Source organism: Panthera onca, chromosome F2 (assembly GCF_046562875.1).
Source record: "Panthera onca isolate mPanOnc1 chromosome F2, mPanOnc1 haplotype 2, whole genome shotgun sequence".
Taxonomy (NCBI): Eukaryota; Metazoa; Chordata; class Mammalia; order Carnivora; family Felidae; genus Panthera; species Panthera onca.
In genome coordinates this window covers 46,807,634-46,832,241 of record NC_138356.1, presented here as the reverse complement: position 1 = coordinate 46,832,241, position 24,608 = coordinate 46,807,634, and the positions used below count along the sequence as shown (strand labels likewise).

General features: G+C 41.4%; 1 protein-coding gene across 1 annotated transcript in view; it reads left to right on the top strand.

The window, feature by feature from the left end:
* Positions 1-16,664, top strand: part of SNX31 (sorting nexin 31) — a 68,513-nt gene extending 51,849 nt beyond the window's left edge. Inside the window, exons 11-14 of the mRNA XM_078441664.2 lie at positions 4,368-4,481; positions 7,366-7,443; positions 13,709-13,765; positions 16,371-16,664. Of these exons, the coding sequence (XP_078297790.2) occupies positions 4,368-4,481; positions 7,366-7,443; positions 13,709-13,765; positions 16,371-16,463 (342 nt within the window). The 3' untranslated portion in view covers positions 16,464-16,664. The remainder of the gene's footprint in view (positions 1-4,367; positions 4,482-7,365; positions 7,444-13,708; positions 13,766-16,370) is intronic.
* The last annotated feature ends 7,944 nt before the right edge of the window (positions 16,665-24,608 follow it).

The following is a 24,608-nucleotide window of genomic DNA, read 5'->3' as shown; positions in this document are numbered from 1 at the left end:
CAAAATTTTTTAATGTTTGTTTTTGAGAGAGAGAGAGAGAGAGAGACAGAGCTTGAGCAGGGGAGGGGCAGAGAGAGAGGGAGACACAGAATCTGAAGCAGGCTCCAGGCTCTGAGCTGTCAGCACAGAGCCCTACACAGGGCTCGAACCCACGAACCGTGAGATCATGACCTGAGCTGAAGTCAGACGCTTAACCGATTGAGCCACTCAGGCACCCCATAATTATTTTTGCTTTTAAACAGTTGAATCTTTTCATTTAAACTTTTAATTTTGACGTAATTGTAGGTTTGCATGCAGTTGTGAGAAATGGTACAGAGATCCTGTGTAGTTTCCCCCCACTTTTCTCCAGTTGTTACGTCTTGCAAAACTACAGTACAAACAATATCAACACCACAATATTGGCATTGATACAGTCAAGAGTTGGAACATTTTCATCATCACAAGAACCCCTCACGTCGGCCTTTTATAGCTCTACCCACTTTCTCTCACCACACCTCTCCTTAGCCCCAACAAACCACTGATCTGTTTGCCATTTCTATAATTGTGTGATTTCGGGAGTGTTAGGTAAAACTTTGGAGGTGACGGATATATTCATTACCTTGATTGTGGTGATGGTTTCATGACTGTACCCATATGTCCAAACTCATTAAATTGTGTATATTAAACATGTTCAGTGGTTTGTTTTTTTTTTTTTTACATCAGGTATACCTCAATCAAGCTCTTTATTAAAAAACAGAAACACTCATAAAACAGTTATGTATTGATCAGTAGATGAAAATGTAGCCACACGTTTGCAGGAACCTGGCCCCGTATTTCCCCTGGAACAATGATTCAGTGTTCAGTATTTCACTACGTACAGTGGCTTCATAGAACACGACTACTGTGAATAATAAGAACTGACTATATTTAGGATGTAAAAATATAAACAAAAACAAGGAATTGATTCCCTTAAAAATGTTCTGTAATGGAATCATATGGCATGTAGCCTTTAGGACTGGCTTTACTTTACTTGGCGTAATTCTTTGGTAACCCATTCAGATTGTTGTTTATATCAGTAGTTTGTTTCTTTTTATTGCTGAGCAGTATTCCATGGTATGGAATGGACGAGATTTATTTAACCATTCACCCAATAAAATGTATCTGGTTGTTTCCAGTTTTTAGCTGTTATGAATAAAGCTCGTGTAAATGTTCGTATATATGTTTTGGAGCACAAATCTCCATTCCTCTGGCGTAAACTCAGGAGTGCAACTGCTAGGTTATATGCGAGTTGCATGTTTAGTTTTTTTTAAGACTGAACAGTTTTCAAGGTGTCTGTGCAAATTTACATTCCCACCAGTGATATACGAGCCATCTTGTTTCTCTGTGTCCTCATCAGCATTTGATGTCACTGGTTTTATTTTAGTGTGTAATGATATTTCATTGTGATTTTCATTTGCATTTCCCTCATGGCTGATAATGTTGACCATCTTTTCATGTGCTTATTTGCCATCTGTATATCTTCTTTGGTGAAATTTGTTTTTCATATCTTTTGCCTATTTTCTAATTGAGTTGTGGGGTTTTTTTACTGCTATTTTAAGAGTATTTCATACATTGTAGATACTAGTCTTTTGTTGGATATGTGGCCTGCAAATATTTTCTCTCACTCTGTAGTTTTTCATCCTCTTAACAGGGACTTTTGCAGAGCAAAAGTTTTTAATTTGATGAAGTCTAATTCATCAGTTTTTCCTTTTATAGACCGTTCTTTTCAGTGTCAAGTCTAGGAACTCTTTGCCAAACCCTAGATCCTGAAGATTTTTTCTTAGAGTTTTTTTCCTAAAGGTTTTATAGTTATAGGTCATACATTTAAGCCCATGACTCACTCTGAGTTAGTTTTCATAGAGGGTGTGAAACTCAGAACCACGTTCCCTTTCCTGCCTGCGGAAGGGCACTTGCTCTGACGCCTTTTGCTGCAAAGGCTGTCCTTTAACTGAACTGCTTTTGCACCTTTGTCGGATATCAGTTGGGCACATGTGTGTGGACTTATTTCAGGGTTCTCTATTGTATTCTATGATGTATGTGTCTGTCCCTCCACCGGTACCACACAGTCATTGTGTTCCTTTGTAACCACTTTATCAAGATATAACCTACATACCATGCAAGTGTACAATTCGGGGGAATTTCATACGTTCACAGAGTTTCACATCCATCACCATAATAAATTTTAGAGTATTTTCATCACCTCAAAAAGAAGCCCCCATGCCCCTTAGCTCACATCTGTGTCCCCATTCTACCAGCCCTAAGAAGTGACTAATCTGCTTGTCCTGATAGATTGACCCATTCTTAATATTTCATTATTATTTTTAAGTTTATTTATTTATTTTGAGAGAAAGAACATACGCACGCATGCACCTGAGTAGGGCAGGGGCAGAGAGAGAGGGAGAGAGAGAATCCCAAGCAGGCTCCACGCTGTCAGCACAGAGCCTGACGCGAGGCTTGATCTCACAAACCACAAGATCGTAACCTGAGTCAAAATGAAGAGTTGGCCACTTAGCCGACTGAGGCACCTAGGCACCCCTGGATATTTCATTATTCATGGAATCATATATGATCTTTATGACTGGCTTCCTTTACTTAGCATAATATTTCCACAGTTTACCTTATCATAGCATGTATCAACACTTTATCCTTTTCGTGGTCAAATAATATCTTGCTGTATGGCTATACCGAATTTTGTTTATTCATTCATTCATTAACGGACATTTGGGTTGTTTCTATCTTTTGGTTGTTATGAGTTATGTTGCTATGAACATTTGTGTACAAGTTTTTATGTGGACATAGGCTCTCATTTCTCTTGGGTATATGATTAGGAGTGGAATTGCCAGTACCATAGTGGTATTTTTATGTTTAACTTTGTGAGCAACTTCTAGGCTGTTTTCCAAATAGTCTGCTCCATTTTATACATCCACCTGCTGTGTACGAGGGTCCTCTCCACACAGGCACAGATCATTGTTCAACCAAAGATCTGAAAAGAGCTCTCGGAAGCTCTTTGTCTGTATCAGTCCTTGTCTTTGGTCCTTTTCTCCACAAATTCTAAACTCAACTTCAAACTCTTATCTCCTTCTCCTCAACTCAGCAAGACCTCTGGGCTCGGTTTGAGTCTCCTTCCCTGCACTGCATTCTGGAAACTCCTCCAGGCAGTGAGCTGGGTAACGATAGGGCTCACCTCATGTGTTTTCCTTCTCCTTGGGTTGACAGAACTGGATTATCTGTTGTTCGGTGTCTGAAAACAGCTATTTTTCAGTTCATATTTTACCCTGCTGCTCTCAGATCAATATTTCTAAAATATAAATCTGTGTGATTATCCAGCTTTTAAAATCTGTTCATGCATGCCTGCTGCCTTCAAGATGAAGTTTAGACTCCTTAACTTAGCTTATAAAACCTGTAACAGCTAGGGCTTTTTTTAGTGGCCAGCAATAGAAACCAACACTTCTGGCTCCAGTGGAAAAAAAAAAAGAGAGAGAGAATTTATTGGAGGGATACGTGAAAACCCACTGATTTAAAGGAAAGGCTGAAGCAGAGGCTTAGGAAAGTCAAGAACCAAAGGAGCTCAAGGTTTCTAGGAAACCGGAATTCTTTATCAGGACCTGCTCTTTGGATCGCTCCACTCTGGAATCAAATAAGGGGCATAGAGAGTATTTGTCCAATTGCCCTGAACTTGGGTAATGTGTGTCCCCCCTCCAGGAGGGCAACGTTCCCTGACAGTCCTACCTAGATGGCCACAGCAGAGGAGAGGTTCTCCCACGGGCATGAGACTCTATTACGAGGAGAAAGGAGGATAGAGGCTGTATAGCAAAACTCAAAGCTGCTTCCTACAGAGTTTCAGGATCTGGCCCCAGGCTGCCTCTTCTCTCGCATCCCTACACGTCTTGCAGCCTGGGCTTTGGTGCCACACTTGATCTCTTGCCACATTTCCAGTGCGCCAGGTCCCCCCCTGCCTCGGTGCATTTGCACTTGTTATTTCTTCTACTAGGAACCACTTGTGCCCCCAGAACCCCGCCCCGACCCCCACCCCCCCCCCCACCCCAAAAACCCCACAACAAACTTGGAAATTTTCTACTGCTGCTGCTCAGATACCAGCCCCCTTCAGGAAGCCTGCCTTTACACTCCTAGTCTGGATTACATGCCCATCCTACTTCCTTCCGTAGACCTGTGTTTGCTTCCCTTGTAATACTTAACATAGCAAACTGTGGTGACTTACTTTCATAGCCCCTCCTAGACTGTTGGCTTCTTGGGAAGAGCCACAGTATCACTTGTTTTGATATTTTGCCCGGCACATAATAGCCACCTAATTTTCTACTGAATATTAAATAATCTCTCTTCCTCTGTAGGGAACTCTGCTGGATATGGATGGACCTCAGCGAACTCTCAACCAGAACTTAGAGCTCAGATTTCAGTATAGTGAAGACAGTCGTTGGCAATGGTTTGTTATTTACACCAAACAGGTGAGTTCTCAGGACAGAGCATGAGACCCTGTGCTGAAAGGCTCTCTTGCCTGCTGGGGTGAACAAAGCACATCATCCTAACCCATCCAGAGCAGAGTTCTAGAATACACTGTACACTCCATTTTTGGCCTATAATACTGTTTAATTTGTTTATTTTTTGTTTTATTCTACTAGTCACTGCAGCCTTCATGTCAATTTGAGAAATGCATTAAGTTACTAAATAACAGAAGACTCAACTAATCGTGGCTCAGACCAAGGGCTGGTGAACTTTTTCTCAAAGGGCCAGATGATAAATATTTTAGTTTTGGGATCCATATGGCCTCTGTTGCAACTACTCAACTCTGTTGTTGGAGTGCAAAAGTAGCCCCAGACAATATGTGAACAAATGGGTACAGCTGTTTTCCAACAAAAATGTGTTTCTAAAAACAAGTGAGGGGCTGGATTTATTGATCTCTGACTCAGACAATATAGATTTTTATCATCTACACTTAATAAGAATACTAGAGGTAGATGATTGACATCCCTATCATAAAAGCTATCCCTTTTATCTAGAAGGCAAAAACTTTGCCTCAGAAGCCCCCACAGACTTTCCATTAGGTCTCATTGGTCAGAGCTGGGTCACATGACCACTCCTAGCTGCAAGGGAGTCTGGGAATCAAGTATTTACCAAAAAGAACAGAATTTGTGATCAGCTTAGAGTAAGCATGAGCTGGGCACTTTGTCATCAGACAAAATCAAGGTTCTGCTGGGAGGGGAGAGAGCTGTTGGGGAGCAAACTCTCCAGGTCTTCCATGGGCTTATAATTAAAGTTGGAACAAACATTTTGTTTTTAAGATTTCATTTTCTAAACAACAAATTCAATTGAAAAATTCTATGAACTAACTTAAGCTATTTCAAATTGGAATCAAAATTACAGATATTCTAAAACGAAACCAAAATATCAAAGCAATCTTTGTGTCAGCATTACTTTCAACTTAAGTCACTGGTGATCTCACTAAGTTCCAGGGAGCATTCTGGTTTCAGGTAACCAAAGGTCCCTGAGAATCTTTACCTCTAGTATAGTTGCAAATCATGAGATACTACACACCAAGGTCCTCTGAAAAACATGAAGTGCTAACCAAAGTCTAGATTAAAGAGATGGGCCCTCAGTTTCACCTTGAATATGAGACATCCTTAGGGAAATGGTAGGATGGTTTGCAGTCACTTGGAGAGATGCAAGGTAGATCTTGGCAGTGAAATCATTTCCCCTTGCCCAGAATGCTAACTGCAGTAGTTAAATTTTATTATCATCTTTTAATCTAGTCTGTACCAAATGAGTTGAAGCCACTAAACAGAGTGTAATAAACATTCTTTTAAAGGACTCCTAGTAGGGTCTTATTTCCTTTGGAGTGTGGATTTATTGATATGTACCCAAGAGCTATGTATGCAAAAGGCAGAAATACAGCTCGTTTGCCTTGCAAACACCAATGAGGGCTTGGACCCCAATATCTTCTAGATTCTTTAAACAAAAGCTCAGTGCCTTCATATTTAATAAATCCTACCTGATTTATAGCTAAGTCTTAACGTACATATCTGTGCACATTGTATAGGAATATGGAATCGGTTCACACCTTACGGGGCATTATTAAACACCTCTCCTACCTGTATCAACTCAGATTATATTGTTTAACTATTTCATACCCTGGTTTTGTGTAGGTTATATATGTACACAGATAAACAGGGTTAGTTCTTAGCTAAACCAGGAAATCAAAATTTGTTTTTGTGTATAAATCCCACATCTGTTACTCTTTTCCTTATTGGTAGCAGTACCTTTCTTCTCTTCTACTTCCTTTCTCTCCCCTTAAATAAAATAAATTCCTGTCATGCTCTACAGTCCTGCAAGACTTTGAGATGCTATCTGTATGTAGCCATTCTCCCTCTAATTCTACTTTCTATGTCCTATCCTCCAAGGGTCTCTGCTTTGGCTACCATCCCGACTTGGGTTTTCTCTCTTTCCTTTCTTCTCCTCTCCATCATTCCCCCCCCCCCCCACCCCCAGTGCAGTGACCATCCTTGAGCACAAACTTATGCTAAGGTCCTATGACCACAAGCTTTGAGCTTTGTTGTCTCAAACTTTCGTAGGGCCAAAAGAGAAAGGTACAAGCCAAGAATTGAGAGCAGAACAAAAGAGAAAGAGGATTAGTGGGAAAGAAGCAAGTGGGGAAATCGTAGGGAACCTTAAATTGGCACATGGGGTGAAGATCTTGGAAAAAGGAAACCCTAGCGTTTGTATGACAAGATGTCTAATGTCTGTGTCTTGGCACTAACAACGACGAGCCAACAAAAAGCCACAAGTGATATTGGGGGCGACCATCAGTCTTAAAAGTGAGTGATTAAAGATACCAGAAAAATAGGAAAGTGATAAAAAAACAAAATTTTTTTTAGTTCATAAAAGCCATAAGGTGTTAATATACCCTTTCAAATAGGTTACTATTTATACCTAGTAATAGGTCTCTCAATAATCATGCATACAATTAAATATAAGATTGACCATCATCGGTTGATTTGATTACAATAATAAGCAGTTTTTATTATTTGTTGCTTGTAAGACATGAGCAGCTTACAAAGTAAAAAATAGGGGGGAGTTTTAAGAGGGAAAAAGATTAGTAAGTGTAATGAGTTTTCAGTCTTTTTAAAAATTTACTGTAAGTATATCTATGTAATTGAGAAAATGTATGGCTACTAGCTAATTGCATCGTATGCAAATTTATGGAAATTAAAAAAGAAATTTAAATTCTTAAACGTGTACTCTTGGAGAGCAGAGCTCAAAATCTGTCTTGTGGTGTGAGGAGAGAAGAAAGACGATCTCTTCAGCTGAGACACTTCTTTATTTCTGGATTTTCAGGCTTTTTTGCTGAGTAGCTGCTTGAAAAAGATGATCTCAGAAAAGACAGTAAAGCTAGCTGCAGAGAATCCAGAAATGGTAAGTGCTCTTATCCATGTATATTTTTCAGTTAAGTTCCCACCATCAGCCTATACTAACCTACACTGATGAATGCTGGTCCTCAAGGGAGGAACGTGACCTCCCAGAAGTGAGCTCCTCTGCCTTCTGGGAGCTCAGTCTTTAGAATTCAAGCCATTTTTCCAAGACAGGTGTCCTTACGTTGCTGAGAACTCTCCAACCCTCTACTCTGTATTCTTGTATTTCTGCTTTCCCCCAAATGGAAGATTCCAGATTTACCATAAAAACTACCTCATAAGGTCAGGATCCTGAGAGGTCTGCAACATAGCAGCGATGAACTTCAATAAGCTCTCCAGTTTTGTCTCTAGAAAGAACTCACAGCTTCTTGAAATTTCCATCGTGCCAAATTAAGATGCCGTTAGCAGTTGGAAGAAGCCATAGAGTGAAAGAAGCTCTCAAGGCTATAAATTTTTCTCAGTGTAAGATTAAACTTTGCTTTTCTAGTCTGCGTCTCTTCAATAAAGGCCTAGTAACTCCTTGCAAAGGTTGGTGGCAAGCTGTAAAAAGAGACACTGAGATATTAAACTTGTCTATTTGCCTTGTCGCCATCATGATATGAGCATATCCCAATAAGACAGTACAGTTTATGTTTTAAAAATGATTACAGGGGCTCCTGGGTGGCTCAGTCGGTTGAGCGTCTGACTTCGGCTCAGGTCATGATCTCACTGTCTGTGAGTTCGAGCCCGCGTCGGGCTCTGTGTCGACAGCTCAGAGCCTGGAGCCTATTTCGGATTCTGTGTCTCCCTCTTTCTCTGACCCTCCCCTGTTCATGCTCTGTCTCTCTCTGTCTCAAAAAAATAAATAAACGTTAAAAAACAATTTTTTTTTAAATGATTACAGGGGTGCGTGCGTGGCTCAGTCGGTTAAGGTTCCGGCTTTGGCTCAGGTCATGCGCGCACTGTTTGTGAGTTTGAGCCCTGCATCAGGCTGTCTGCTGTCAGCGCAGAGCCTGCTTTGAATCCTCTGCCTCCCCCTCTCTCTCTGGTTCTTTCCTGCTCACGCTCACTTGTGCGCTCCCTCTCTCTCTCTCAAAAAAAAAAAATAATAATTAATTAAAAATATTTTTAAAAAATGATTACAAATACTAAAGCCTGGTTGACATTTATAAACGTATTTTTTTTTTTGCAAAATGTTATACGATCTTTAAAAATGCAACAGAAAACATTTGGAAATGTTCCCTAATATTTTCATTTAAATTGAGTCCTTTCTAACAAGATGGGTGACGTCTTCAGTTTAACATTGCTCTTTCCTAGACTTTGCAGCTTTTTTCTAAGAAAATAGTTGCACTTTACCCTTACTTCTCATTCTTCTAGAACTGAAAATATTTTCCCAGGGAAAATAAAATTCACTCCCCCCTTTGTATTTGAAGAATTCAAAATGTATTACAGCATAGCAAATCAAAGCAATAAAAGAATTGTGGATGCTCTTTTTAATTTTTTTTTTTTTTACATTTACTTATTTTTGATAGAGACAGAGCACAAGTGGGGAAGGGGCAGAGAGAGAAGGAGACACAGAATCTGAAGCAGGCTCCAGTCTCTGAGCTGTCAGCACAGAGCCCAACGCCGCGGGGCTCGAACTCACAAACCGCGAGATCATGACCTGAGCCGAAGTCGGATGCTTAATGGACTGAGCCACCCAGGTGCCCCTGGATGCTCTTTTTTAAAGAGTAATAAAATCTAACCTCTTAGGATGGACCCCCTTAGGCTCCACTTATTATATATATATATAAAGAAGAAGAAAGAGAAAAGTAATTAACTGAAGTAGCCCCGTTAAAAGGGAGAAGTGCTCTCAAATGTGGCTGAATAAAATGTAAGCCACTTGATGCAGGAAATACTTGTACAATGAATAGCTAAAGAGTTTGCTAAATAATAAGAGAAGGTAGTGACCTATTTAAAGTTTTCAAGAAAAACAACCACACTAACTACATTCTTCAGATTTGCACACAAATTGAAATCTACACTTTCTCTGTGGCTGATGGTGAAATCAGCATGTCAGTCAGTACTTGCTTTATCCTAATACTTAACAAGTTTTATTTCCACAAACTCTTTTTCTTCCCTTTCTTTCTTATTCTGGTTCTTGAAAAGCTAAACCCTTCTTCTGGAAAACTGGGCTTTCAAGGGGATGTTGTTGGGATAGTCCACACTTAAACTTGAAATCTCATCTACAGGGGCGCCTGGGTGGCGCAGTCGGTTAAGCGTCCGACTTCAGCCAGGTCACGATCCTGCGGTCCGTGAGTTCGAGCCCCGCGTCAGGCTCTGGGCTGATGGCTCGGAGCCTGGAGCCTGTTTCCGATTCTGTGTCTCCCTCTCTCTCTGCCCCTCCCCCGTTCATGCGCTGTCTCTCTCTGTCCCAAAAATAAATAAAAAAAAAACGTTGAAAAAAAAAAAAAAAAAAAAGAAATCTCATCTACAAATGCCTGGGTAGAATGAGACCCCGGAAGGTGAAAAGAGCAGACAGATTAGCTCTTGGAACATATGCTGGGTTCTGAGCTTCCTCACAAAGTATCGAACAAGTTATTTTGTGGAACTTAAAGTAGCCATATAAATTTATGACTGTGACATCCACTCATTTTCTAGGTAAACACGTAAAGTCTGAATTGACCCATATCACTTATAAAAAAGGCTTGTATGGACTAGGATAGAGAGGTCTCTATTTTGCAAGGCAGAATAGATTCCAAAATTTTGATCATCATGAAGAATCAGGAGGGGGGAGAGAAATTAAGGAAGCTGTAACTTAATGAGCCCCACAAATAAAGCAGATAGTCCCTAGAAGCAGATTAAATAGTACTACTTTATCCTAGTAAGAAGAAAGATGTTGAAAGAAGAAATTTGTGCTAACTTAATTAACTTAGTTAACTCTAGGTGATGCTTTCAAAGGTAAGACCTGAACCATTTCCGAAGAGATTGTTAAAATTTGAAGTCAAACAGGGGCACCTGGGTAGTTCAGTCAGTTGAGCGTCCGACTTTGGCTCAGGTCATGATCTCATGGTTTGTTGGTTCAGAGCCTGGAGCCTGCTTTGGATTCTGTGTCTCCCTCTCTCTCTCTGCCCCTCCCCCTCTCACATTCTGTCTCTCTCTCTCTCTCTCAAAAATAAACATTAAAAAAATTTTTAAAATTTTGAAGTCAAACAAATGTACTAAAAAAAATGTAAACACAACAACAAAATCATGTTACATTCTTAAAGGCAGTATTAACTACAAATCAGAAAGGGAAAAAATGTAACATTCTTTTTAGAGCTACACTCCTACACAAGAACCTTTAATAAACGAATTTTGTTAGCATTTGCTACTCGTAACTAGAACAGAATTTTAAGAATTATTTTATTGGAAAATAAAATGTATTTGTCAGGAGTAGGTTAGGCTACATATAACAAAGAACAAAACAAGACAGAAGAAGGGTCCCACGCAAAATAACAGTTTGTGTCTCTCTCAACTAAAAGAAGCCCAGAGGTGGGCAGTCTCGGGCTGGGAGAGCTGCTCCATAATGTCACCAGAGACCTTTCTGCTCTACCATTTTTAGTGTGTGGCTTTTACTTCATGTTGAAAATGGCTGCTGGAGCTCCAGTCATTACATCCACATTCTAGGCAGCAAGTATAAATGGAAAGTATGAATGGTTCATATCTTTTCTTTAAGGAGGAGTCTCTGAAGTCCCACCGAGTTTCTGCTTGGCTCATTGGCTAAGAGTTAGGCACACCACAGGCCAACACCTAGCTGCAGGGAATCTGGTAAATGTAGTCTTTTTACAGAGTATGCTGTCTCTCCAAATAAGTTTGGGTGGTATCACTAAGAAGGAAAGGCAGAATGGATAATACAGGAGGCTACAGCAATCTCTGCCATTGAAAGAAATCTAAAAGACATTAAAAGAAGGCAGATGTATTTTATGCAATCCATGTGTTCCTAATGAATTTCTGAAAATGTATCATTATTATTATCTTGTCTATTGAACCATAATCTGAATATCTGAGAGGTATCAGGCATAAGATGGTGAATGATTTTCTGAGTTGAAAAACAATTTATATTTTTAATAATCCATACCTAATTTGTCTTATTAGCTTGTATATTTTCTTCCTTAGATTTACTAAAAAGTGGGTCTGAATCTCTAAGTTGGTTTTCTGGAAAATGGCAAAGCACCAAACGGCTTTATGATTCTGGCTTGCCTCATACCTCACACCCCCAGCGCCAACTACCATCACCATATGTATTTTTCTCTCCACTCCTCTTTCATTTGGAGCAAGATCAGACTATGTAAAAGGTCACTGGGCTCAGAGATGGTGATGTAAAGTGTGTTTCTGTTACGTGGCGAAGAGGGGAAACACCAAGGGCAGTGTTATCTGAGGTCCCAAGAATGTCAGCCTTTGAATAGTTGGCGTTGTCTAGAAAACAGAAGAAGTACAGACATACTACGGCTCTCTTGCGAATGGCCTGAGCATGGCAGGTGGACAAAATTTTGGAGAGCCAGGGGGAAATTACCGTGTGGGAATAAGTAGTTAGATTATCAACAGAAACTACCTGGGCATGTAGGAATACCACATCATGACAAAAGGATTTGCTCTCTTTTCCCCTCCCCCTCGTAGATAAAATGTTTAAAGCCTTTCTTGAAGTAAGTAGGAAATAGATTATATCAGAAATTGCTCGATAGTTTGTAGTGGGTTCTATTTTATTTATTTCGACGTAAGGAGGGGGGGAAGGTGAAAGAGAACAGGGGAGAGAAACATTCTGAGCTGTTTTCCCCCATATTCTGTGTATTTCATTGCACAAGACTACTTCCAAGCTATAATGTACTGTTGTAACCAATAACAATACCATAGCAAAACATGTAAGACAACAGGGCATTAATTTCTCATTTACCAAGACTTAACAACTGATTTCTTAAAGTTATTAAGGTAGGCTTCAAATATATGAACTTGTCTATTAAGAATACCAACCTAGAGGAAGTCCTCCGCATCCCTCAAGGCAATCTATTTTATAACGGTACTAAGTTAACTGTAGTTAAAAGACAGTGACCCTCTTTTGCAGGGTCATGTTCTTTATCTCACCTACTTTGAAATGTTCCACCCTGTACTCTCATGAATAGTAATCAATAATAAGCAATTAATTCACACCTCAATCGTTCACTTACAAATGCCTATATTTATGATTATGCCTATATTCATAACATAGGTTGGGAACTGAGGATCCAGAGTCAAGGAGTTTGTGGGAGGAGAAAGGCAATTAGTAAGGAGGCCTTATGGCTAGAGAGTGATACATTGAGACGGGCACATAATGCTAGTTGCTTAGTAATCGTGTTCTTTTCCTCTAAGAAGAGTCAAAAAACTCTTTCTCCCCCACCCTGCTCTGTGCCCTGGAGACTGATCTCTGTGTGCTACAACCTTGCTCCCTGGCCTCCCACTGGGCTCACCCGCTGGGAAAACCCAGCGAGACTGGAGTGTGGAAGAAAAGTGAGATGGGGGGGTGGGGGGTGGGTATTTCTCCAGTTCTGTCCCTGCTGGGTCTCTGTGGCTGGCACAGCCTTCTGCTGAGGGCCACGCTCCTGCAGGTGGCCTCTCCTCTCTGCAGTGATAGCTGCTCTCCGTCCAGTAGCAGCTGCTACCCTTGCCCCTTCAGGCCTAGATGTGGTAAAAATGACCCTCCAGCCCCTCACTGCTAGCCCCTGGGGGCTCCCACATCCCTTCATTGATTCACTTTAACCCTGCCCACACCTCCATTAAATAGTTCCTTTTTAAAACGCCCCTCAGGAGTGCACCATCTGTTTTCCGCCAGGACCCTGACTGTTGTATTAAGTTTACCTTATGTACACGAGGTATATTCAAGTGTCTTGAAGTTCAGTTTGATCTTCACTTGATTAATGGTGCCTTTTGATTAATCAAAGCCCCATTTGGCTTTGATTCAGCGTATGGATTGGAGCTCTGTGGATTATTTCAGGATTTAGGAGTTCATTTCGTGTGAAGTCCTTTTAGAAGCTGTGTTAAATCACAAAATCTATAGGCAGCCACCAGTGTTAAACATTAAGCTGTGCTTCACGTTTGGGGGGCTCAATTTCTGCAACATTTGGACATTTGCAAATAAAGAGGGAATGTGCCAATGGGAAGCAGGTGTGCCTGCTGACTGGAGGCCTTCGAGACCATTAAGAGGATTATTGTGGAAGGGGAAATGTGCTAGTTAAATAGATTATTTGTGTGCTTGCTTCTCCAGGCTGTGCTGACTGACATTTTACTAATCTATTTAGCAGATTGAAGTTCCAGAACAAGGCAAAAGTAAAAAATGCCACATTCAACAAAGCCAGGTCTGTGAGTAAAATTATGTAACCGATACATTATAATTTTTGATAAATCTGCCCTTTTCCCCCTTTAAGTAACCAAAGTCATTCTACTTTTAAGAAGCAGCCAGAATTTTCTTTCTCAGAAGCTCCTCCATGTAGGATTGGGCCAATTGGAGGACCATCACAGAAGTATGGTATTTTTACTGTGGTGCCCGGTAGAGCCAGGAGAAAATGCTTTCCTGGATTTTTACATAGAAAATTTCCAGGAAGAACACAAAATTCTCTAGCAATTTTCTTCTATACTCAATACTTTTTTTTTTTTTTTTTTTTAAATCCTCTTTCTGGCTTACATTTTAGTTTCGTGAGTTCTCTGCAGTGGACTCTTCATACAACAACCTTTAAGTTTATTAAATATTGTTTGGAGCATTTAGGTCTGTTGGGCAGTTAACAATAACAGTAAATATCATAAAGAAAGCATTAGTAGGCACTTATAGCCAGGCACTGTTCTAAGAGCTTTTATGTGGATTAACAACATTCATTCTCACCAAAGTCTTATAAATAAATCACTGGAGGTGACGTCCAAGTAGCATTTGAATGAACTCATTTGACTGGGAAGGTCCACTCTTTGTACATGCTCTGCTGTGTATATAAAGGTACTAAGTATCTAAGTACAGTACTTATAAATATATAAGGCCCTTTCGTGAGTGAATAAGCTCAGGAAAAACATTGACAAACAGGCTAAATGTAGGGCACCTGGGTGGCTCAGTCGGTTGAGCGACCAAATTCGGCTCAGGTCATGATCTCACAGCTCCTGAGTTCGAGCCCCGCGTCGGGCTCTGTGCTGACAGCTCAGAGCCTGTTTCCGATTCTGTGTCTCCCTCTCTCTCTGCCCCTCCCCCGTTCATGCTCTGTCTCTCTCTGTCTCAAAAATAAATAAACGTTAAAAAAAAATTTTTTTTTAAAAACAGACTAAATGCAAATCTTACCCTCTTTCATAATAACAGCATTTCTGCCTGCTTAGGTCAGAAGCAAGAGATAAGAACTCCACCATGCACTGGTGATGTGTCCTCAGGCAAATCAAAAAACTAAATGTTTAAGGGGCTCCTGAGGTGCTTATTAAAATGCAAATTCCTGGGCGCCACTCCAAAAGATTGATTTAGTAGATCGGCATGGGTAGCAAGCACACCAAGGGGGAACACCGCACCAAGCTTCAGTTTCTTTACCCGTAAAGTGTAGGCGGTAGGTGTTCACTCCATCGCTCAAATTCATCAGCAGCAGAGTGATAGTGCAGAGTTGTGGTTCTCGGTGAGCTGCACATTGGAATTACCTGGGGAGCTCTAAAAACAAATGATGGCTGGGCCCCACCCTCAAAGACTCTGGTTTAATAGGTCTACGGGCCTGGCAACACAATTTTTAAAAGCTCCTCAGCTGGTCTAATGTACAGCCAGGACTGAAGCTATTATCCTAGAACAGTGGTTCTCGAAGTGTGGTCTCTCGAGCAACAGCATCAGCATACCTTGGAAACATAGAACTTGAAATTCTCAGGTCCCAAACCTACCTACTTCATCAGAAACCCTAGGGATGGGGGCCAGGAATCTGTGGTTTTAGCCCGCCCTCCAGATGAATCTGATGCATGTTCAGTTTTGAGAGCCACTCTTCCAAAACAACAGGCAGCACAATACACAGCACAACTATGATTGACATTGAAACTGATTCACGTGTCCTCTCTAATGAGCAGCAACGGTAAACTAGGCCAACCTCCCTCATGCTCCGAGCAGGGCCAGCATATCAGAAGGTGTCCAAGTATATTGAATCCCAACTTATTTAGCATACATGCATTCCATGTATGACTTACTTAGTCCCCACAACAACCCAGCTATTATTATTATCCTCGGTTTATAGCCAAGAGAATGGAACACAGAAAGGTTGAGGAGCTTGCTCAAGGTAACACAGGCAGTGAATGACAGAACCAGTAACAGAACTGAAGCACTCTTTGTTGTTTAACCCATCAAGTTTGTTTGTTCCTTTAGCCACTTTGCCATGGGTTCTATCAAGACAAATTCCTCATAGAAAAAAAATAGCTTAGCTGCCCATGGAGGCACACTTATCTTACCAGGGACAAAACCATAGGCTTTGAGGTTTCATAACTACTGAAAGCCAACTATTCACTCACTGAAGGTTTATAGCAACCATAACCTCTTAAAAAGTTTTAGAGTAACTATAAACCTTGTTAAAAATGTGTGTTTGTGTGGCGTATGCCCTAAAGATTTGGAGTGAAGTTAAAAATTGAAAGTTGCTTAGCTTTAAGAGAGGGGGGAGAAGGACAAGAGGCAGAGTTGAAATGTTACCTGGAGACATTCCGGTGCCTGGCAAGGCCTTCTGGACACGTCTACCTTGGCATACCAGCAGGAGGCACTCTCAGCCCGAAAACATACACACCTACCCCAAAGTAAAGCTTCTGCTGGAAAAAAACCACTTGGAATAACCATTGTTTAAATAAGTGTAACCTTTCCTGTTGCCTTTTTAACAGTATTTTAACATTCTTGACTTTTTTATTGTTGTCATTATTGTTGTTATGGAAATTATTTCCTTTCACATACATTCCTGACCTCTTTTTATTTCCTAACAGAAAGACTCTTCTCGGTTTCCACCAAGGAAAAGCAAGATTGAGATAGCCAAAGCTAACTGTGTTTTCGGGACCATAAAGGAAGAAGATCTTTGATGAGAAACTCTCACTTTTAAAAATGTCCTTTAGGGGCTGTCTTGACAGTGAAAGAGCTTAGGAATTGAAAGTGGGCTTCCTAGCATGAGTGGAAGAAGTTAAACTCCTTCCCATTTTCTTCTGACGTTAAGATGGGCAGTGTTGACCAAGAGTACTTCAGAACTCTGTTAATCTCAAGATTAAAGAGAACTATGAACCACAGTTATATAGTTTGATTTAAGGACTCATAAATGACAGACAACAAATCCAAAGCAATTAGTATGTCGTTTGTTCTTTTCTCCCCGCCCCAAAAGAGATGTGTGCCTGGCTTGATGAAGTCTTCAATCTGTTCTGATATTACATGAATGAAAGGCTCGGCATAAAACACTCTAAATGTATTGGGGGTTAGGTTCTGAAGGCATGACCCAACACCTAAGGAAAATGTGGCTCTAAGAAATGGAATCATTGAAAAAGAAATCTGGATGGACTTCACTGATCTGTCCACAGCACCAGGGCAAGGAAGTGATGAAATACTTACTTGTTTCCTTACATAAGTCTGAGTCCACCAATAGCGATGTACTCAAAGGGATAGGCTGCCCAGTTCTCTGTTTCTCCACTGATGTAACTGTATTCTGTCTTTAGAATATGGAATTCAGTTCAGTAAGCATCACACTACTTTGAATCTTTTTTATTTTGGAAAGCAATGGGGCCCTGCACTCACTATCAGATACTGTGTATGTCTCTTAGCTTTAAGACTATGGATACTTTTTAGTTTTTTCCTTATCTGGTTTCAGTTTATCATGATAATAAATGTGATTACATATGGAATTAAGACTGCAATTAGGGAGAGAGACAGAAGAATTTATGTAATGTAATTAGATAAAGTGCAATATTCTAATGTTCTTTTCTAACTGGATTGTGTAACTAATTATATAATAAATATGAAATATATTCTAGTGAATATAAAATTTACTGATGAAAATTCCGAGACTGATCTTTTTGAAGTGTAGAGTCGATTAAATCCCTGTACTGTTTATACAGCAATGCCTCTAGCCATCGCCTCTCGTACCATAAAGTTTTATATTTTAGGCGATAGTAGGATGTTTTTGCAGGGGGGAGCCGTTAGCATCCCAAGTCACCCACGCTGACTGTATTAATTAATTAGAATACATTGTCAGATTAAAATAGAAGCTTATCTACTGTTCTGCCAATTTCAGAATAGTCCATCTATTTCTTTTTAGTAGCAGATACCTACACTGCGTCAGGGCCTATTGGAGATACCGAGAATGCAAAGAGAACTTGTACTTGGGGTGAGAAGATGCACACACTAGATTGAACCGTACCCAACTGGTGTTCTGCAGGTCAAACATTGTTGAATGTTGTCAATTTCACGTTTCCACTTGATACTTAAGAGTGAGTAATCCCAGACAGCATGTCGTAGGTGTCCAATGTGTAGTGTGGACCTGTGTGTCAGAGGAAGGTGGGGTGGTCAGGAAGAGGGACTTAGAAGAAGGTATAGAGCCAAGTGGAGGAGAGATGGGGGCACACATACGCAAGGGAAGGGCAGCTGATGGGAGAATGAGTACAGTGTTTGTGAAACCAGGAGCAAACCCCCCCTGTGCTGGCAAAGTTTTAGGTTGGAGAGTAGTCAGGAGATAAAGCTAAGAGAGAATAGGGATCAGTATCTATGCATACACAAATGCAGCCCTCCTAAAAAATAAGCAGAGCAGTTTATCCCTTATTTGAATATGGCAAAACCAGAAAGATTACAATTAAGTTTTTTTTCCAAGACACTGAGATCATCATTAATGTCAGGAGATGAGGAGAAACAAGGGATGGTGTGCATCCCAAGCATATACTGGGATAGTAGAAGACAAAATTCAAAACTTACTTTGTGAAATGGTACATCCCCAAGCAGTTATGTGGGAGAAGAAAGATTAGCCCTTTTGGGGATTATTGGGCCTGTCTTCATCTAGAAAGAGTTGGCGGCTTTGTTTACTTCTGGATCAAAACATTTCCTCATTGGATGAAAAGCCTAAACTCCAACTGCCAGAGTGGTCTTTCCTGCTGCAAGCTCTGAGAGAAGCCAGAAATGGGGCCCCATCACTCCTGGGGGTGACAACGTCACTCTTCTGTGGTGCTGCTGGGCCGGACCTTCCCAGCAGCATGGTCCCGCCACACAGGAGGAGACATCAGCCAGCACATGAACTTTGTCAAGGTAGGTAGCTACTGAAATCCTTCCAGTAACTCCTAAGTGGTATAACATGGCTTGGGAAATTACCAGCATATGCTTTAGTCTACGGATTCACTCCTTTTATACCCGCAAAACTGGTCCCCAGTCAACCAAATTTTCTTCTGATTCATCTGCTTTCACCAATATCCCTTCTCTCCACTTCTAGACATATGTGTTTGCTCCTACTGCTGTTCATTCTTCTAAAGCTATTGGTGTAAGCGCTCTGCTCACATGCAAACACTAGTTTGAAAAGTTCACAAATGATAAAAGGGCAGAGCTGACTCCATTGTGATTGGAGCCCCTGTACCCCTGTGGGGTCCTCTGGAGGGAAGCACGCCTGGGCTTTGTCAGAAGGGCTGACGTGCTCCCCAAAGCCAGGTCTCAGTCTACATCAGTATGTGGTGAGCTCATGGCTTGCACACATCTCCTTGTGGACACTTGGGAAGCGAACTTTATGCTAAATGTGTAAGTTAGAAATTACTTTAAGTTCGACCTCAAAGTGAATTTGAGAAGGGCTAAGTGATCTTAATTTGTGGAAAACCAAACAGGTTCTAAGCCTTAGTGGGAAAACAGTGGCCAAAGTGAGCCTACAACACAACACAAAATAAAACTCAGCAACGGAGCCATCTACTTCTCTGGATGCTTTTTAGTCTTCCGTCTGCAGTGTATTGACTGAGGCCCATGAGGCAAACTGAGGCAGAAGCCCATGTAGACTCTGGACTGCCAGAGATGGAGCACGAGGTACTTCTCTCCTTCACTACAGCGGCCTCAATCCTGTCATCAGGGATCCGAGAAAAATAGTCAAGAAAAACTTGGACGTGTTTTTCTGGCTCTTACCACCCCAAAATAAGGCATGCTGAGTTAACTTAGAAAATGTACGGCTGGGGCACTTGGGTGGCTCAGTCAGTTAAGCGTCTGACTTTTGGTTTTGGCTCAGGTCATGATCTCGTGGCCTAATGGGTTCGAGCCCCGCATCAGGCTCTGTGCTGGCAGTGTGGAGCCCGCTTGGGATTCTCTCTCTCTCCCTCCCTCTCTGCCCCTCCCCTACTCACGCAGTCTCTGTCTCTCTCAAAATAAACTTTAAAAAAAAAAGGTATGGCTAACACAAATAATCCTTTAGAAGATGGCGTTTCAGCCTTGTAATTGTTCTTTCCCCCCACTTTATTGATGTGTAATTGTACTTTGCTTAAAAGTTACTTTATAATAGCTATTTGTTGCATTCTTAAGTAATCAGTTGTTTGCAGAACAGGTTTCCAGATAAGAAAACTTAGAGCTATGGAAAAAGTACATGGTGGGCGTGGCTCTTTGGTCTAGCCCTCTAGCCCATGTACTTTTCTGGAGGGCAAAGTCTTTTTAGCTAACCAAATGGGCTTTGGTTGTGTAACATCTTGGAAGAGGTTAGACATTCATTTGATTTAAAGGCACTGACCCTGGCGATTTTGCACTCCTCCTGCACTGAATGTGGTTTCTGTCCCGGAATTGTGGGAACACAAAGTTGGCTGTACTTCCTAATGGCTTTTCCATCTGTCCACATGAGCGCTTATGTGATGGGTTCTGCGGTGCAACAGTTGTCTGGGGTGGAGACGCCTGGAGCAGCAGGCTGAGACTGCAAGTGTGAGTTGGCTTTTCTGTGCACATGCGTGCTCTTATTCTTACTGAAAACTAGTCCCCACAGAATTTCTGGGGCGATCCCCCTCTTTGTAACTGGGTCTAGTGTGCAGAGGAAGAGGTGATGGAAATCTACTGCATCTGGGTCCCGATCAAAGGAAGTTGGAATAATGTGATTTTCTGCAGAACAAAAATGATGAGTAAAACAAATGAAATGGCAGTTATGAATCATATATGTTGTGAAGTCAGCCACTTGGAGACAGGTTCTGTCCAACAATCAGCTGTAGAGATTTTGCTTCACAATAGCTGGTGGAGCATCGGGCTTTCCAGAGGCACTCCACCAACAAGTATACCCACTTAGGCGCAAAGGGAAGGCGGTTCCACTCCCCATAACTTGTACAGCACGAGATTGAGGAAGAAAATAGGAAGGCTGCACATCAGAGTTTATCTTCATGTATCGACTGCATTCATATTATAGTGGTTAAATCTATGGTTTCTTACAGGTAACTGGGTCTGTATCAATTATATATGTCAGCATCAGTTTCTCTTTTGCAACTAACGATGGGTTGTTTGTGTCAAGATGTCCTTTTTCCCTTTTTTCTTCTCATGGCCTCTTTTCCCTTTTCCTTCGTCAAGATTAAAACAAGTGACATGTGATCTCGGGGTGATAATGAAGATAGGCTGAGATCTTAGTGAGTTCACTGTAGAAAAAAATCCTAAAGCCTTACTGGTCCAGTGCAAGCGCTCTTACCTGGGATTTTCTTTTTAATCCTGCTGGATGATAAAAACACAAAAGGCAACTGCATTTATTTTTTAATGTACCTCGTGAGCTTGGAAGATAGACACATAAAATGCATTTTTCAGGGCACCTGGGTGGCTCAATTGGTTGAGCATCTGACTTTGGCTCAGGTCATGATCTCGTGGTCTATGGGTTCGAGCCTTGCATCGGGCTCTCTGCTGTGCTCAGAGAGCCCTTTTCAGATCCCCTGTCCTCCTCACTCTCTTCCCCTCCCCGGCTTGCGCTCTCTTCTCAAAAACAAATAAACATTGAAAAAAAAATACATTTTTCAGGCTTGTAAGAAGTAAAAATCATTTGTAAGTCTTTCCCATTCTGTTTGCCTTAAAACAAATGTATAGGATAAGAGTAATTCGTATTACTCTTCTACCCTTTTCTTTCCCCTATAAAAATGTCACAAGTTTCCTTTCTTGTTGGTTAGGAGTTTAAGTGAAAAAGATGTATTAGTCCAGTTGTATTGGCAGAAAATAGTTGTCAGAGGAGAAGAGCCTCAGGCTTTATCCTGACTTGGGTGCCAAAGTTTTGTAAAAGTGGAAATTAAACCACAGGATCAGTGTTTTTTGAGAGCTGAACCGCGGCAAGTTCTGAGAATGCTCATTCCCTGGAGTATGTTTCAGGACTGAGAAGGAGATGAGCTTTGCTTCTGTTTGAATGCTCGCCAGGAGTTTGTTTTGAGACTAATATGAGAGTTAAGATTCCCTCCAAGCCTAAAATGTGGGTTCAGCGTGAGCCCCTGGAGTGACCTAAGCACCGTGCTGGGGCTAAAGCGAACCCTCTAACAGCACAGATTGCTGGAACCGGCGGCTCATTATCTGGACCAGCAGGAACCCTTCCTCAGCTTCTCCTTTGCCCACACATAACAAACCCTGAACCAGCATGTCTCTCAGGAGTGGGAATATTAAAAGGTTAGGAAGGAAATTTGGGACCAGAAAAGGAAGGAGAAAAAGCCAGGCTAGCCTGGGTTGTGAGCTTTTTGATATCTTCCATTGCCTTTCTTTGCCTGCTTCTGAAAAAATGCATAAACCTATTGACTTCTGAGTTTCTAGTGCTTGTTTTGAAGTGTAAAATAAGTGATCATAGATGTGGTTGGACGTCGTCATTTCTTGTGCACTCTGCAGAGTTTTTATTGACTTTTCCAATGACACCCAGCGGTGCTCTCTGGGAGATCATTTCTTAGGTTTGCACATAATCCCTACATCCCAAGTAAGCTATGACTTTCCCATGCCTAAGAGCTCATAACTCATTACTCAATGACTGAGATCTGGCGGTCACAGGCCTGACTCCTCACCGAAAGGCCCTTGTAACCCAGGTGCCCAGAGATTAATGGAATCGAGACAGTCTGATTTATGTGTAGTGATGACGTGCAGGCTACTTACTCACAGACTCTTGACCTAGGAAGGGAACTCAGAAGTGATGCTTGAAATTTTTCTAAGATTTTCTTGAGATACTTAAGAGCATTTAAGTACCACAAAGGAAGAGAGGCATGACAGTGGAGTGGAAGACGACTCCTGACTTGAATTCTGAGCTTGCTTCTGCTTTTAGTTGGCAATGTGAGTGTAGCCAAATTATCTAACTCAACAGCCCTTAGTTTTCTTATCTGCAAAATTAGTTATAAGAGCCTATGTGTGTACTGATTTTTTTTTTTTTGTCAACTTGGTTAAATTGGAACTATGTTTCCCAGAGTTCCCTCTCCTGTATGGTTACAGTTTAGAACTAACCCAAAGGGGGCTTTTTATGAGGACTGGGAGACAAAGCAAGGGAGCAGCCATTACCTTCTGAGGGTCTCTTCACCATCAGGTACAATGACATGCAGATGGGAAGTTACCCACAGTTTCTAATTTGTCCTTGCCCCCCTCCACTCCATATCTAGCTCCTCTTCTCGCCTACTGGCCCTGCCTAGCCCTGGGCCCACCACCAGATGCTTGGTAGGGGACTCACAGAAGCAGTAGTTAATTGAGGCATCAACCTGCATAGACCTCTCCATGAGCTTTCCCTTGGGGAGCCCACCTCAGAGAGACCCAAGCCATGCTTGGCATCCAGAATCCTCAGGCAGACAAGTTTGTGACATTTTATCTGATGCTTCAATACCCCCTTCTACACCTTCACTTCCTGGACTCCTCCCACAGGGAGGGAGGGAGAGAGAGAATCTCAAGCTGACTTCACGCCCGGTGTGGAGCCTGATGCAGGGCTCAATCCGACAACCTGGGATCGGAACTTGAGCCCAAATCAAGAGTCGGATGCTCAACTGAGTCACCCAGGTGCTCCACATCATTTTTAAAGGCTTTGCAAAGCACTTCACTTGCTTACACCCTTGCAAAAGGTATTCCCTTACTAATGATCAGCTCCTTAACTTTTGGAAGTGAAGCTTAATTAGGACTAAGCACTATATACGTTCCCATCACATACATTATTTCGTCTAATATATGTGTGAAAATCCGTGTGGTTCCGGCATGTGTGGATAAGTGCAAAGAAAAACAGCAAATGGCTGTTGTAGCAAGAAGCCAAGTTCTTTTCTTCTTTCCAGGGGTGCAACTCTTAGTAACTTCAGAAATTCAAGATCTAAGATGTTTCCTTTGCAAATGAATAAAGGGAGAGAGATCCCTTTCAGAAAGTTTTGCTTACATACTTAATTTCTAGTTGTGCTGGTTGCTGGAGGAACAGATTATTCTACTAGGCTTCAAATTCTTTCCTCAGTGTTGCAAACACAATGCCTGGCATACGTGCACGCTTCATTTTTTTTTTTTTTTTTTTTTCCTGGTGGTTTCAATGTTTAAACTGTTGGGAAACCGAAATGAATCTTACTCTGGCGTAGATAAATATATGCTACATGCCTCATACCCTGTGTGTGACTTAGTCATTCAATGGTTAATCCTTGAGAATCCACGGTGTTGTTAAAAACACCTGATTCTCTCCCTAGCCTGGTGTCAGAGATGGGTGACCTGGAGAAGCAACACTTACAGGAGCACGTCTCCCTCTGATGGCCATTCATTAGTACTACAAAAAACCAACCTGGAACATTAAAGTTCAACAAGTAGAAGTTCCTCTTCCTTTGTAGGTAGGGTGTGTTTTTTAAACACCTTCCCATTCCAACACATCTCTTTTCTACGGAGACAATTGGTTACATGGGGATGGTTGCTAGATCACTTTGAGTCTCTTCTGATAGGTGTTCAATTATGTTTTTGAAAGCCCTTTCTGCATTTTCTAAGACTGGATCCTAATATACCACCAATATAGCCCAAACTCCTTTTTTCCCTAACCAGAAGCAAACCACCTAAAAGGAAATCCTATGCCAAGCAAATTTTCTGTCATTCGTTCATTCATTCACTCAGTTGTACGTGACAGAGTGGTTCTCAACTCTGCACGCTGGCTGCACAGTAGAATTCCCTGAGCAGCTTTTAAAAATACAGATGCCAGGTCTATGCTTCAAAACGCTTCTTATTTGGTCTCAGCTAGGACCTGGATGTAGGTGTTTTTAAGCTCCTGCAATGACCGTAATGTGCTGCCAGGGCTGGGAACTACTAAGCTAATG